This window comes from Lepidochelys kempii, chromosome 6 (assembly GCF_965140285.1).
Source record: "Lepidochelys kempii isolate rLepKem1 chromosome 6, rLepKem1.hap1, whole genome shotgun sequence".
Classification (NCBI taxonomy): Eukaryota; Metazoa; Chordata; order Testudines; family Cheloniidae; genus Lepidochelys; species Lepidochelys kempii.
Window position 1 is genome coordinate 19191578 of NC_136385.1, and position 16969 is coordinate 19208546.

General features: G+C 49.0%; 1 protein-coding gene across 1 annotated transcript in view; it reads left to right on the forward strand.

Annotated features, from left to right (window-relative positions):
- The window catches only part of LOC140912507 (NACHT, LRR and PYD domains-containing protein 12), a 284723-nt gene that overhangs the window by 104781 nt on the left and 162973 nt on the right, over nucleotides 1-16969 (forward strand). Inside the window, exon 7 of the mRNA XM_073346992.2 lies at nucleotides 10401-10571. Coding sequence (XP_073203093.2) covers nucleotides 10401-10571 — 171 coding nt within the window. The remainder of the gene's footprint in view (nucleotides 1-10400; nucleotides 10572-16969) is intronic.

The window sequence follows — 16969 nt, forward strand, 5'->3', positions numbered from 1 at the left end:
CTTGTATGAATCCTACATCCCCTCCTTTTTTGTTTATTTGTGCTCGGCCATCTCATGGTAGCCATCAATTTGCTTTTGCAAGCCAATTAACTCCCAGACAGACAAGGTCATAACTCGTGGAGCCTGCCAGGGCGGTTCTCGACAAAGTCTTAACAAAAAGGAAATACATTGCACACAGCAACAGCAAAAAATAAGCTTAAGAAGGTAAAGTGTAATTGGCCGGGCCCCAATTAGCCATGCTAGAGTACTGGGAAGAGAGGTTCGCGTAAGCAGCGAGCATCGTCTCATTCCCTATTTCCTCAGGGTGATGACATACTGGAATAAGGCACGTCCCTAACAATTCTTCAGCTGCTACAAAATCAAATAAACAAAAGTGGGTAACATTTACTATTGAAGCCAATCTTTCCCATAGGTTATATGTCATTCGGGCCCGTAATGGAGGAAGCGCTCCCGAGCCAACCCCTACAGGAAATAGCAGGCACAAAAGGCATACAATCAATACAGAATTAGCAGTAATTTGGTCGAGAATTGCCACAAACAAAGTCTCAGGAGTCTCTGGCTGTTGGTTTGCTGCCAGTCTTCGTTGAGCCGCGGTGACCAATGCTTTTACTGCTCCCCATGTCACGGGCTGGCTTGGGACGCTACGTCTCCTCCGTCTCCGTCCCGCCATTGTCGACCCGGGAGGCACCGCATTCTCCTCCAAGGTCAGCTGAAAGTCCGGTATGGGGTTCGACAGCCCCTGGTGCCACGCCATGCTGTTTCAGTGCCGGTCGCACACACCGGGCCGCAACCCACAACGGTCCTGCAGGGAGAAACACAGCAGCATATCCCCAACCCCAACTAATTAAAGGTACTGGGCCCAACCATTGCGGATCGGGCAGCTGACGGTAATAGACATGTGGTCTTTCCAGTACCTCGGACTTATGAAAATGCCAATCCATGGGGGTCTGCTGATCTGTATTCAATGTTAAATTATTTAAAATAAACAAAAGAATATGCAATTGTTGCTGAATGTCTCCTAAGTTTCGGAGACGCAGCTCCCCTTGTTTGTCAAGCAAGGTTTTTAGCGTGCAATTTGCACGTTCAACAATAGCTTAGCCTGTGGAATTATAAGGGATCCCGTGTTTGAGATGGATGTCACATTGGGCACAAAAGGTGGAGAGGGCTGTGGAGCAATAGGCTGGGGCATTATCAATTTTTATCTGGCTCGGGCGACCCATGACAGCAAAACAGGCTAGCAAATGGTGAATAACTTTGGAAGTGGCTTCCCCACGCTGTGGGGTCGCCCAGAGGAATCCCGAATAGGTATCAATGGAAACATGTAAAAATGAATAGGGGCGGAATTGTGGCACGTGAGTGACATCCATTTGCCACAGCTGATTCGCTGCGGTACCTCTGGGGTTAACGGCATAAGAAAAGGTAGGGGCAGCAGCCGCACAGTGGGGGCAGGAAAGAACAATAGAACGTGCATGATCAGCAAAAATGTGAAACTGTCGGGCCAAAACAGAGGCAGACTGATGAAAAAAGGAATGGCTTTCAATGGGGTCAGAAAAAAGGGAATTTACCTGACCACGTAACGCACGATCGGCGCGTGCATTGCCCTCAGTGAGTAGCCCAGGCAGAGGGGTATGACTGCGAATATGAGCAACAAAATAAGGGAAATCACGAGTGGTGAGGAGATACTGTAAGGACAAAAACAGGCGAAGAAGGTCCGCATCGACCTGAGGGGTAATGAGGGCAAGGGGTAAATAATCAATTACCTGATAAACATAATGCGTGTCCACGATCAAATTAAAGGAACAATCAGCAAAAAGTTGAAAGGCCAAAATAACAGCAGCTAGTCCCAAGGACTAGTGAAGGTCTCCAAGCGCTGTGCATGCAAATATTGTTGTACAAGTGAATGAAGCGCTTTCACTTTTTCTAGGGGGAGGGGCCACTGGTCAATCCATACGGGCTCTAAGGATTGCCATACCAATGGTAATGCGGAGGGCAAGGTGGGTGGGGGAGGCTTTTGGGCCATTATATATTAATATCGAGGGTGGTGTCCAGCTTTACAAGTAAGTCACGGCCCCAAATACTGAGGTGGACAGGGAGCACAAAAGGGTGTATCGTAGCAAGGGCACGGCCTCCTGGTTTAGAGACCGTGACCCAAGACAAACTTTGGCGCCCGGGTTTGCTACCCCCGATCCCCCACAACTCTTTAGAAGGAACTGTTGGCCAACCGACTGGCCCCTCCAGATCACGAATTACCGTAATGTCAGCTCCAGTGTCCACCAGCCCTGTAAAAGGAACATTATTTAAGAGAAGTGTTAACTGAGGTGTTGAGGGGCGGACCGACATTGTTAGAGAAACAAGTGGAGAGGACGTGTTGTGAGACAGCAACTGAGGCAGCGTTGATCCAAAGCCGCCTCTGCCCCGGGCTCGATCCTCTGCGGCTGGCACCTGATAGGGGACTAAAATCAATTGCGCAATTGACCGTCCACGCGAGAGCGACTGCGGAAGATGGGTCCATACCTGAACCTTAATAACACCGTTGTAATCGGCATCAATGACCCCTGGGATGACAAAAAAAACCCTGTTTCCCAGTGTGTGAGCGAGGGAGAACCAGACCCACAAATCCGGCAGGGAGAGGTCCCATCACCTGTGTAGGTATGGCGCAAACCTCCCCCGGCAACTGAAAATCAGCGTCCTCCTGCATAATCAAATCAAGCCCTGCACTTCCGGCAGTCGCCGCCCTCATGGAGTCTACGGATTGTAAGGCAGAGGAACAGTTGTCTGAGTGGGGAACACCCCCGTTTGGCCCTGGGTTTGGGGGAGACCCGTCGTGCGGTTTCCCGACCCGCTACGACACTGATTAGCCCAGTGATAGCCCTTCTGACACTTGGGGCACTTCTTTGAGGGGCAGGCGGGCGCCGTCGATGAGCGGCACTTCAGCTGAAAGTGACCCTCCTTACCATAGCGGTAACAATGCTTCCCCTCCTTCCCGCTTTTCCGCAGGGCGGCGGCCAGAACCCCAGCTTTATGTGCTTGTGTGCCAATGTTTTGGCACGCCCACAGCATGTCTGACAGCTCTAGAATGCCAGTGGCTTGTGCCGCCTGGAGAGCACGGCGGCAATCCTCGTTCGCATTTTCAACCGCCATTTTTAACAGAATCTCCTGAGCTGCCACAGGGTTATCCACCTGTCGGAGGATAGCCTCTTGCAATCTGTTGGTAAAATCCATAAAGGACTCTGATGCACCCTGACGGATACTGGCAAAGCTTTTGGTAGGCTTGCCTGAATCCGGGACCTTCCGGAAAGCATGCTGGGTGCAGGTGGAAATAATGGGGAAGACGGCCTGAGGGAGTTGAGACTGCATCTGAACGGTAGCATCTGAGACTGCATCTGGCCTTCCCCTGCGAAGTGCTCATAAATAATACCTTGCTCTCTATATACCTGGGCTTGGCGTTCCGCCATCTGCTGATACTCACTAAGCCAAATAACATACTGACTGGGCGTCAGCATCATGTGCAACAGCACCTTCCAATCTTCAGGGATCAGGGTGTTCCCAGTACCTAGCCCTTCAATGAGACCGCGTACATACGTGCTAGCGAGGCCGAACTCACGAATCGCTTTCTTTACCTCTCTGATCACCGAGTAAGGCAAACGGACCCAGTTTGCAATCTTGTTGCCCTGGCCATCATCCTGCCAGATCACCGGACAAACTGAGACCAGATCAGTCAGCTCCTCTGCTGTAATATCTGAGCGAGTCTTCGCTGCGTGAACCATTTGTTGCACCAGCGAAAGCCCCTGAGCAGACGCAGACGACCCCTCAGGGGGCCCCAGAGCATGGGGCCCCACGAGGGGATGGCGATCACACACTGGCTCCGGTGGGGAAGGCCAGGGAGGCGGTGGTAATAGAGGCACCAGGGGCGAAGCAGGGGGAGGGATGGCTGCAGGAGTGGATGGAGGTGGCGGGATCGGCAGCCCCTCTGTTGGCGCGGGAGAGGGTCTTTCCGAGGCAACACACTGTGTCGCATCGCCAGGAGGGGGGATGGCTGCAGGAGCGGATGGGAGTGGTGAGAGCACCAGCCCCGCGAGGGAGGGCCTGTCCGAGGCGACACGCTGTATCGCGTCGCGGCAGAGGTGGCAGGCATGTAAAGCCTGCACAGGCGCCCGAGGATCTTTGTGCAATGTCTGGCCCAACTGCTCCCAGTCCACTAGCTTAAGGGTTCTGGCTTCTGGGTACCCCGGGCATTGGGCACTTACCTCCTGTAGCAGGAGAGTGAGTTCTCGAGTGGGGCAGTCATGCTGAGCCTTACGCAGCAAATACTGTAGCTCATTACGGTGTTGCACTTGCAAAGCAGAGAGGGAGCTTCCCATACTTACCACAATGAAAAATACTCACCAGGATCCGCGAAGCGGATGAGTGACGCGTCTGAAACCCTTGCCGGGCGAGGTGAGTGCTGGGGGCCCCACGTTTGGGCGCCAGTTGTTGCGGTTCAATGACAAGACGGGACAAAGCTTTTAGCAAGCAAGCAGGCTAGTCTGCCAACGGACTTCTGCCTGTCAGCTTTCCACCTTCTCCTTTATTCTTTTCTCCCCCCCGCGCATTACATTCTCCAACAGATAAAAAGGAATACACTGGCTTTGTTTAACATTCTTATTTACCAATTTCTATCTACCGCATTCCTTGCTCTCGGGCCTTGAGCCGAGTCCTGGGAGGCTTCCCACAGTTCATGTCATCTGGGCGAGATTCCAAGGTTCATGCCCTTGAGAGGAGCTGTGTGTGTGCAGCTCCTGCACAACACTCCGGGTGTGCCCTGAATGTTGCCAAGCGCTTGAACCTTGTATGAATCCTACACCCCACACTACAAGAAGGATGTGGAAAAATGGGAAAACGTCCAGCGGAGGGCAACAAAAATGATTAGGGGACTGGAATACATGACTTATGAGGAGAGGCTGAGGGAACTGGGATTGTTTAGTTTGCGGAAGAGAAGAATGAGGGGGGATTTGATAGCTGCTTTCAACTACCTGAAAGGGGGTTCCAAAGAGGATGGCTCTAGACTGTTCTCAGTGGTAGCAGATGACAGAACAAGGAGTAATGGTCTCAAGTTGCAGTGGGTGAGTTTTCGGTTGGCTATTAGGAAAAACTTTTTCACTAGGAGGGTGGTGAAAGCCTGGAATGCGTTACCTAGGGAGGTGGTGGAATCTCCTTCCTTAGAAGTTTTTAAGGTCAGGCTTGACAAAGCCCTGAATGGGATGATTTAATTGGGGATCGGTCCTGCTTTGAGCAGGGGGTAGGACTAGATGACCTCCTGAGGTCCCTTCCAACGCTGATATTATATGATTCTATTCTGTGGTGTAGAAGTGGCAGATTGGTTTCCTGATCTTAATCTGTTGTCTCCTGAATGTAATATCAGATGTGTCTCTGTGTCTGAGTTTGACAAACAGACATGGTATAGACTGAATAAAGTGGTGACCAAAGCCCATGTCTCTTTGACCATTGGAAATGTTGGGGATTAACAGATATAGGAACACTTGGTGGTTTTGTTTGAGGTTTGGGGTTTTTCCCCTGTTTTGGTCTTTTTCTTATTTTTTCTGGTGATTACTGGTCTGAGGGATAATTTTGTATGTGGCTCTCTGAATGTTAGTGGGCGCAGGGATGTTAAAAAACATAGGGCTCTTTCTGAGTTCCTGTCCCAGAAAAAGTTAGATATTTTGTTTTTGGAAGAGACGCACACAGATGCAGGCAACCAGACTGATCGCTTGCTGATTGCAGATGGGAGGTTTTCTGCCATTCTCTTTGCAGACAGGATAAAGCCTGATTGGGTGATTCTCTCTCTCTCTCTCTCTCTCTCTCTCTCTCTCTCTCTCTCTCTCTCTCTCTCTCACACACACACACACACACACACACACACACACACACACACACACACACACACACACACACACACACACACACACACACACACACACACACACACACACACACACACACACACCCTCGTATAGTACTGATTATCAGTTACTCCCTAAATAGTTGTCCATGAAGACCTGATTTTGCTTCATCCTGAAAACACTCAAAGTCTTATCACTAGTTTACCCCAATTGACTTTCTGTCATGACAGGGAGCTCACTCAAATTTCAGTGGTGGCACTGTGACCCCATGCACCAGGTTGCAACACCCAGATCAGGGAGCTAGTTAGCCCCGTGGGTCTGAAGCTGCAGGAGCTACTGCTGTGGAGTGAGTGCATGGTGGGCTCTACACCCCCCAGGACCCCTCGCCCCCTAGAGGCAGGACAAAATTCCCCTCCACCCCAGCTCAGGGTTTCCTATGCAACCTTTTGACACATTCTGACAGGTTGCATTGCTCGGAACTTAGGATTTATATAACACATACTTAAGTGCTGTATTTTAATATTTGCTGGATTTAATACTTATTATATTAATGTATGTATTCTATATCATGGGCTAGAAATATTTCATAAGCCTGACATTTTTGCACTAAAGCTATTTACTGGGTCACAATAGGCCATCAGGGTTTACAAATGGGTCCTGAGACCAAAAAGGTTGAAAATCACTCTTTTAGCTCAGCCATGGCTCCCTTGGCTTCTAGACTTCTGGCTCCCTGTCAATTCTAGTGGATTGATGGGGAGCCAGGAACCTAGAAGCCCTGGGAACAGACAGTGAGCCAGGAACCTTACAGGTAGGGAGTTGGGGCTTCCGAAGCTGATCCATATCTTGAGAGGGTATTCTCAGGGCTTCCAAGTGCTGAGCTGATGACTTCCACCAGTTCAACGGCAAACACATACTTCTTGAATTCATTTTGTTTAATTTAAATTATTTATATACAGATTATAGTAAATGTATGCCTTAACACAGGATGTTATAATTTCAAATTGAATTTTAAATAAGTTTGTTTTAAAAGCAAAATATATTTAATTTAAATAAAAATCCTATTTAAATTAATCTGACTTAAGTAAAAAAATCAAACAAATAATGTCTTTTGATTCTTTCATTAAAAGTAACATCCATTTTTCTCCACCTTGCTTACTCTTAATATCAGGTTTGAGGCATTTGCCAAAACGGAACATGAGAAGAGGCGTATTTCTGCAGAAATTACTTGTTTTGACCACTTTCAAGTAAAAACTAAAAATAAAGATTTAAGTTTGTGATTTTTTAGTTTACAGTAGAAACAAATGTGCATGAGGAGGTCTTTCACCAAATCTTCAATTTGAAGTCAAGCACTCCAGCCACTGAGCTACCAAATTTGGCACTTTTACAGAAGCTCTTCCACAACTTACCGGTGAACAGGCTCTTGCATCTCACTGTTGAGCACCAAATACAGTACTGATTTGGTAAACAGATGTTCCATGTGTTTGTCCCTTAGTCATGGTTCGTGACCCACCAGTTTCATAGTCCAGGCGGCGGCGCTTATTAGCCACCACTATGCTGGTGGGGGGGTTTTCCTGTTTGGGTTCCAATATCTCAATGTAAAGTTGCTCCAATGAGCTTCTCTGTTCCTCCAGTCGACCACTGACAACTCTGGTGGTGGCAGAAAAAAATCCACATTTTGTTTAGAGTAATTATAGTATTATTTATTATTAATGTGTTGCAGTAGTGGTAAAATGCCTGTGCTGAGATCAGGGCCTCAATGTGCTAGGCAATGGACATGTTGTTATGGCAGGTGCCCCCAGGTGGTGCTGTTAGAAACGTGTCCAAATTATTTTTTATTAGGATGTAAATAAGCTTTTAGTCTTGGGGAGAAATGCAGTGTTTAGGTTATGCAAGGTTTTCTGCAAAGGCAGCTTTGGGGGAGAGGGAGCTGCTTGAGCAGCAGAAGAGTTACAGCTACACTTAGAGTGCACCCAGACGTCTCATCACTGATTGCTCCTCTGATCTGCAAGGCCCTGGACATTTAATACTGCTCAGCAGAGGGGTAAGGCTGAAGTCAGAATGAGGCACTGGTGTCATAAGAAGGAGAAAAAGTACACATAGACAGTCTCTGCCCTGAAGATCCTACAGTCTAAATGGAATGGCATAAACTTAATTAACACAGAGTTAAGGTTGCCCGGTTTTAGCTTGTGACCTTCCAGCATATGGAGTTCAGCAAAAATCAGATTTCAGAAAATAAGGAAATACAGAGTTAAGGTAAATGCCCATGCAACTGTAACTCTTCCCCCCTAGAGCTGGCAATGCTCATTGAGAATTATCTGTATGTTGTCCAGCTGAATTAATGGTGTTAAGTGCAGCTATATTGAATGGCAAATGAATATATCGGAGCACCTTGGGAGAGCTGGGATTGTGATATGAAGAGATTTGGGTCTGAGTCCCCTAGTGGGTTGTCAAAGGAAAGAGGTGTGTGTGTACCATGAGGTTCCAATCTGGCATCATTTTAGTTCAGAACTGAGTAGGTTGTGTCCGTATCAGGGCACTGGGATCGTCTTGCCATGGGGTCTCTTTCTCCTCACCTTCTCAGGTGTCTCCTCTCTCTCTCTCTCTCTTTTAACCCGTAAATTTTGTGGGGTTCTTCTCTTCTGCTTCAACTTGGAGGCCCTCTCCTATTCACCCCTCCCCAAATTAGTGTTCATCCCCTAAGATTCCCACATACACCTTTTGGTTTTTTCCTCCCCTTATTCAACCCAATCTTAGAATCTCTCCCACCACCCCTATTGCAGACTCCTCTCTTCCTGCCTCCAAAATATCTTGGGGTTCTATGAACCTGGGGGCTCCCCAAGGCATGGGGGCTTCTCTCCCTTGTACAAATTCAGGGGCTTTTTTCTCTCCCAAATTTTGGGGTTCCCTTCTCTATTTGGCAGAGTAACAATATTTTTAAGGCAAATGAGGGGATGAAGGAGGCCGTGCAGGTGACAGTTCTGGTGGGAGGAGTGTCTTGATGTGTGTAAGATTTAGCAGCTTTTGGGGTGGGGAGGGCTCATGCTTGGGTGTCCAGGGGGCTCGCTGTGAGGCCTTGAAGGAGGACAAAGACAGCCCTGCTTGGGGGTGGTCCCTGAGATGCACATGGTCATAGCCGGCCTGCTGCCATGGTTACCCAGTCAGCTGGCTGGCAGCTCCATCGGGAGCCCAGACTGCAGGTGAGTTACAGAAACCAGCAAAACTTCTGTTTTTATAAACCCCCCAGAGACTCTGGAACAAGCCCTACCAGCAGGGTGGGGTTGCCAATTTTCTATTTTCCGACAAACAGATAGTACAGCAGGAGTGGTGGATCCTCCCCTTGCTCCACCTCTTCCCTGGAGGCCACTCCGCTCACTCCTCTCCCAGCCTCCCCGCCATTGCTGGCTGCTCTTCCCCCTCCCCCTTCCTCATCACTCAATCCTCTCCACCTCCTCATCCCTCCCCACTCCCCAACCACGAGCTTGGCTCCCTGTGCTCCCAGGGCTGGGACAGGAGCTGCAGCCCATGATGCGGAGCCTGCCTGCCCACAAGATGAATGGAGGAGGAGGCCTTGAATGAGCAGGGCTTGGCGTGGGTTGACAACCCGTCACCTCCCTCCACCCTCCCCAGCACCTGCAGTAACTGGACTTTTTGTGTCCGGTCAGTACATCTGACGCTGTACAGGTCCCCTTTCAACTGGACTTTCTAGTAAAAAACTAGACACCTGGCAACCCTATAACAGGGTCACACAGTCGCCCTCCTTTCAGGGACTCTTCCTTCCCCAAACCCTGGGAAACCCCCTGCCAGGGGGATCTTCTCCTCTTTGTCTCCCCCGCTTCGGTCCCTGGTCTCAGAGGAAGGTGGGTGTGACGCTGCCAGTGCTGGGCCTCGCAGCTGCCTCCCCTCCCCAGGCCTGAGGCTCAGAGCTGGGGGCAGAGACAGGAGGCGTCTGTGTTCTCCAAGGGAGCAGCAGAGCTAGTGCCGGGGGCGCGGAGGGTCAGGATCTCCCAGCTCCTCCTGCTCTGAGCCTGGCCCAGCTGCCTGGGGGGGGGGCTCCCCCTACAGCCTCCCTGGAGCGATGGGGCTGCTCCAATTGGGTCGCACCATCCCGGGGCTGATCAGTGCCAAGTCCAGCCTGACTGGTCCAGACCTGAGTGGGAAGGACTTAAAGGACAACTTTTTACTCATTCTGAATTCTGGTTGGTCAGTGGAAAGGGTGAGGGGGCGGGGCTTCTGAAGGAACTCTTACCCCAAACCTTATTCCTCATTGGTCAGTGGCAGAGGTTTGATCATTCTTCCTGTTGATTGGTGAAGGGTAAAAGGCAAGGGGTGGAATTTAGACAGGAAGTCCCACCCACTGCTGGTCTCTCACTGGACAAGGGGTGGAGCTTGGGACGGAGTCTGTATCCTCCTGGATGCTGATTGGTCAGAGAGAGGGGCTTGTGGGTGGGGCCATCTGTCAGACCAGCTGTGACGAGCCCGGTCACACCGTGATGCCCCTTTTCTGCGTTCTCTCTCCTGCAGGTTGGACTCGTGCCGTGTCACAGCCGCTGCCTGTGGGGATCTTGCAGATGTTCTCACAACCAGCCGGAGCCTGACAGAGCTGATCCTGGGGGGTAACGAACTGGGAGATTCCGGAGTGCGGCTGCTGTGTGAGGGATTGAAACACCCGAACTGCAAATTACAGAGACTGAAGTAAGTAACATTTGGCCACAGTCCAAGGCCTAGGGCAAAGGCACTTGCCCCCATCTCCACGGCAGCATGGCTGAACAGCTAGAGTTCAGTAACCTTTCACTACAGGATAGCATGGTCTAATAGCCAGAGTCTATGTCACACAACCAGTGTGGCCCAATAGCCAGAGTATGTAGCAGCCCTTTGCTACAGGGCAGCACGGCCCAATAGCCAGAGCCCAGGTATAATCTTAATTATACCAATATGTCCTGTTTTCCACTTCTCCAACCACACTGGCATAAGTCCTCCTGGAATGACTACTATGCAGTGAGTAACAGTTATCTACCAAGAGTTCTCTGTACCTCTCCCAAGAAAGGTTCTTCTGTGGCTTGGGGAATAGTGTGGCAAGGCATCTCCTTTGTCTCGCCAGGTCAAGCACTTCCCCACCAGGCGATGGTGGGCCTGGTGTAAATCAGCCCCACCCCACTCTGGGCAGTTTTTGTTCTTTCCCCTTCTGTGCTTCTTTGGCTGTTTCCTGAGTAGGCCTCAGGGTAGGCCTGTAGCATGATCCTCCACCAAACAGAAGGGAATAGTCCCATAAACACAAAAACAAAGGGTGATAGCTCCCCCTGCCTCCTTGCTGGGGCTGGGTGTTGCCCTGTAGTCTGCCCCAGGGTGTCGGTTCTTCCCCTAGAAGGCACTTAGGCTTGTCTGCTTCCCCTATGGGGAGGAGCGCAGCCTCCCGTCCTGGCAAAGCTTTCTCCCCGCTGCCACTAGCCTGGTAGTGGCTTGTCTCTTTTTCCGTCTCCCTCTCCCTCCTGGTTTTAAAAGGTCTCAGGCAGCCCTTAACTGACTCCATGTGTTCCTAATAGACCTGATGTAAGCCCTTATCACCTTATAGAGAAGAGGGCCTTTAACATTCTAGGTCTTACACCTCTGCCTTCCCCACCATCTTGCAGCCGTCCGGCCTGACTTTGTCACAATAGCTAAGGCTGCCTACAAGATGAACTTCTAGATTCTACTCTTACTGTTATCTGAGCACAGTACTTAGGTAAAGCGTATCAAACACGTGATGTTTCCTGCTTGCTTTACACCAGGACAGCCTGGACAATGTATCTACCCCCCTAGGAGACAGCCCTGACTCAAATGCAAGTTCGCATTGGTGTGCTCCTAAAAGCATTTCCCACCTCTGGAGCCCTGCTGTCGTCAAGAGGCACTCTCTGGATTTAGGGCCCAGTAGTTTTAGAAGGGGTTTCTGTGACTAAATCAATCAGCTCTCCCCATCTGGCCAATCATCTGTTTGCTGGAAGCTGGTTCAGCTGTTTTCAGAATGTGATGGCTGCAGTTCCCAGCATGTCTCTGACTGTAGGCCGGTGTGCCTTTTTCCAGGGAAGAGGGAGCTGGGCTGGATCTAGCAGGGACAGAGGCTGGCTGCAGGGGGCTGGGGGGAGATAGCCTGGGCAGGCCAGCAGCTTCTTGACTTGGCGGTAGGGGGAGACAGGTTGGGTAGGCTGGCAGCTTCTCGGCTGGCTGCAGGGGGCGGGGGCTGGGACTGGGGCGAGACGGGTGGGAGACAGAGTCAGAGCAGAGAGGTAAAGATGGCTGAGGGATTCTGCATTAGCAGATCTTAATGCAGGATCTGTCTTCATTTGTATTGGTGTGTCATAACCATAAGGGTAGCCTAAAATTCCTCCTTACCTGTAAGGGGTTAAGAAGCTCAAGTAACTTGGTTGGCACCTGACCAAAGGAACCAATGGGGACAAAAGATACTTTCAAAACTGGCGGGGTGGGGGCAGGGAAGAGGCTTTGTTTTGGCTTCTTTGTTTCTGTGGTCATTCGCTCTTGGGACTAAGAGGGACCGGACATCAATCCATGTTCTCCAAATCTTTCTGAACAAGTCTCTCATATTTCAAACTTGTAAGTAACAGCCAGGCAAGGTGTGTTAGTTTATCTTTGTTTTCTCAACTTGTGAATTTTCCCTTTGCTAGAGGGAGATTTATCCCTGTTTTGTTGTAACTTTGAAACTAAGGCTAGAGGGGGTTCCTCTGTGCTCTTTGAATTTTCTGCTACTCTGTAAGGTTGACTACCAGCCTAAGTTTACAGAGATCATAGAATCATAGAATATCAGGGTTGGAAGGGACCCCAGAAGGTCATCTAGTCCAACCCCCTGCTCGAAGCAGGACCAATTCCCAGTTAAATCATCCCAGCCAGGGCTTTGTCAAGCCTGACCTTAAAAACCTCTAAGGAAGGAGATTCTACCACCTCCCTAGGTAACGCATTCCAGTGTTTCACCACCCTCTTAGTGAAAAAGTTTTTCCTAATATCCAATCTAAACCTCCCCCACTGCAACTTGAGACCATTACTCCTCGTTCTGTCATCTGCTACCATTGAGAACAGTCTAGAGCCATCCTCTTTGGAACCCCCTTTCAGGTAGTTGAAAGCAGCTATCAAATCCCCCCTCATTCTTCTCTTCTGCAGACTAAACAATCCCAGCTCCCTCAGCCTCTCCTCATAAGTCATGTGTTCTAGACCTCTAATCATTTTTGTTGCCCTTCGCTGGACTCTCTCCAATTTATCCACATCCTTCTTGTAGTGTGGGGCCCAAAACTGGACACAGTACTCCAGATGAGGCCTCACCAATGTCGAATAGAGGGGAATGATCACGTCCCTCGATCTGCTCACTATGCCCCTACTTATACAAGAGATGATTCTTTTACCTTTTTCTCTTTAAATAAAATCCTTCTTTTTAAGAACTGACTGATTTTTTCCCATTGTTCTAAGACCCAGGGATTTGGGTCTGTACTCACTTTGTAACTAATTGGTGAGGACATATGCTCAAGTCTTCCCCAGGAAAGGGGGTGTAGGCTTGGGGGAATATTTTGGGGTAATAGGACTCTAAGTGGTCCTTTCGCTGATTGTTTGTTAAATCACTTGGTGGTGGCAGTGATCCCAAGGCAAAAAAGAAATCTGTGCCTTGGGGAAGTTTGAACCTAAGCTGGTAAGAATAAGCTTCGAGGGTCTTTCATGCGGGTCCCCACATCTGTACCCCAGAGTTCAGAGTGGGGAAGGAACCTTGACATGGTGTTTTTCTATTGTAAAGCATTTAGGCTGCTTTTTTAGATAAGTGTTAATAATCTGTCCTCTTCCTAGAGTTCTGAGGAGGTTATATGACTATGAATCTTTTTTTAAAGAGTGCAGACTGCTGATTAGGTTGCAGTGAGGTCTTAATAAACTCAAGATCAGGCTTTAAACTGCTATCAAGTCCACACAGTGAACAAAGTGAAAAAACGCTTTGATCTTTCTGCTGTAGTGATTTTATGGGTAAAGTACAGCAATCCAAAGTTGAAAGAAATAGATCTGTGACTTTATTTTGATTTGTGTTGCTTTAAGAAGCTGCTTTCATGCTATTTACTCTCTCTTAGATACTGATCCTGCAAACAGTTATGCATGCAGAGGGCTCCCATGTGTAGTCATTTGCAGGCTTCAGTGAATGCATACTGGAGCAAAAACATGTGGATAAGCCTAGCTGATGACATTTGCATGATTACTTTTCAAACAAAGTTTACATAGGTGTTAATGGCAGCATAATTCTTTTGGAATGTTGTAGATATCTGAAAACTCTGATCTTAATTATTTTAAAAAAAATCCTATAGGCTTGTCTACACTACCAAGTTTTGTCGATGAAACTAATGTCGACATGAAAAAATTGACAAAAGCAAAGTTGCCAAAGTGTGTTTACACTCACTCCCTCTGTTGACAGATCGTGTCCACATTCGGGGCACCATCATCGACAGTGTTAGCAATGCACTGTGGGTATGTATCCCACAGTGCCTGGTGACACCATCTGTCAGTAGGTGTTGTGGGAAGGAGGAACGGAGTGTGGTGCATCTCCTTTTCCGCCATTTTTCCAACTGTCAATCTTTGCAGTGCGCTCCACCATCTTCAGTGGGAAAGGATGGATCCCACACTTCTCTGCTATGCGCCATTAAGTGTCATGAAGACCTCGCACATGGCAGCACAGTTAATCACGAAGTTACTGACAGAGGAAGCCTTGCAGGCTCCCGACATTCTGCATGATATAATTTATCAGTGCTTTTTGCTTTCACAGAGCAACTGCATAGGGTAGACCGTCGCTTTTGGGCTAGCAAAACCAGCACTGATTGGTCGGATCGCATTGTCTTGCAGGTGTGGGATGACGACCAGTGGGTACAGAACTTTAGGATGCAAAAGCAACCTTCCTGGAGCTATGTTCTGAGCTGGCCCATGACCTGCAGCACAAGGTGACCAGAATGAGAGCTGCCTTTCTGGTAGAGAAGTGTGTGGCAATCACTGTGTAGAAGCTGGCGAATCCAGACTGCTACTGCTCAGTCGCAAATCAGTTTGGAGTGGGAAAGTCCACTTTGGGGATGTATTACTCCAAGTGTGTAGGGCAATAAGTCGCATCCTACTATGGAAGATTGTGACTCTGGGAAATGTGCATGAAATAGTGGATGGCTTTGCAGAGATGGGTTTTCCTAACTGTGGCGGTGCGATAGATGGCACACATATTCCAATTTTAGTGCCAGACCACCTTGCATCAGAGTACATCAATAAGAAGGGATACTTCTCGGTGGTGTTGCAAGTGCTTGTGGATCACCGTGGGCGTTTCACAGACATCAGTGCAAGTGATCTGGAAAGGTGCATGACACATGCATCTTCAGGAACAGTGGCCTGTACAGAAAGCTGCAAGTGGAGACTTTCTTTCCAGACCACAAGATCACAGTGCGGGATGTGGAAATGCCCATAGTAATCCTGGGAGACCCAGTTTACCTCTTACAGCTCTGGCTCATGAAACCTTACACAGGGCAGCTGGACAGCAGCAAGGACTGTTTTAACAACAGGCTGAGCAGGTGCTGCATGGTAGTCAAATGTTCCTTTGGCAGATTGAAGGCGTGCTGGAGGTGTCTCTATGGCAGGCTAGACCTTACTGAGGATAATATTCCCATGGTCATAGCCGTGTGCTGCACTTTGCATAATCTGTGTGAATCTAAGGGTGAAATGTTTGCTCACATGTGGAGCTCTGAGGCAGAGCGCTTGGCTGCAGAGTTTGATCTGCCAGATGCCAGGGCTATCCGAGGAGGCCAGAGGGCTGCTATTAACATCAGAGAGGCTTTGAGGAACCACTTTGACAATGAGGGGCAGTAACACATATCTGCTTTGGAGTTGCTTCCCTGGTGCATCCCATACAAAATTTTGGGGCCAGATATCCATGCAAGAAAATGCTTTAGAAGCCTGTACCTGCGACTGAATTGATTGCTATGCGATTTTGTAGAACACAGCTATCATTGTCCAAGCTGTGAGAGGAGGTGGAGTGATGAGGAAACTGAGGAGCACCACAAAGTGAAAAGGAATGTGTGGGCGTGGGGGAGGGGGGTTGCTTGACAAAGAATTGTGCATGTGCACATGCTGCATTGGAGGTCGACCCCAGATCTGTTCACTCTGAAGTTTTATTCAAGACTTGAGCATCTCTGTCTGATCCTCCATCACTTTTATCATCCACTCAGTCGCTTCCCTAGCAAATGCTTTATTCCCTTTTCTGTCCTGCTTTTCAGCTTCCCAGCCCTCCTTTCATTTACTTGTGTCTGTGACAGAGCGCTGCAGCACCTCTCTGAATATATCTTCTTTGCTGCGTCTTGGCCTCTTTCTTATCTGCCACAGATGGTCAGCAAGGGTGCTTAGTGTGTTTCTCAAAGTCTCAGCTGCTGTGGACAACGCACAGAAGAGGGATTCTTACATTCCAGCAAACGATTGAAACAAGCACCTTTTGCAAGTAGTAGCAATCATTTTCTCACTGACTCTAGCCAGGCACACATCTCTGCAAGCACCCAAATCATGGTGAGTGTTGGGATTGGAGGGAGTGGGGATGTGCGAATGGACAAAAGACACAATCATGGCTTGCAGTTCAACTTTGCAGGGAACTCATTCTAAAATTATCCCACACTTTTCCACAGGCGGGCACCCTTCTAGCAGACATCTCACTGCTGTGGGTAAGCAGGGAAACCAGGGTACAACGACTGCATGTTTGCGACTTTCGCCCTGGTCTATATGCTGCTCAGTTATGTGCCGCTTTGGTCCCTACACAAGTGATGGATGAATGACATGGGACAGTTTCCTATGGTGGAAGAAGGAACAAGGCTGCACTGCCATGGAACCTGTGGCAGAGGATTAACAAGTACCTCTGGGAAACTTTCCAGAGCATCTCTATGGAGGATTCCATGGAGATCTTGATGTCCATCAACACCCTGCTTGGCATACCGATTAGCTACACAGGGCAATGTCCAGCTCACAGAAACACAGCCTGCCTCCCGATTTTCAATTCCCTACACCCGCCTCAGCATGCCACAAGCAACAGCCACTTACCCCCTGTGTCTCATCTCCTGCTT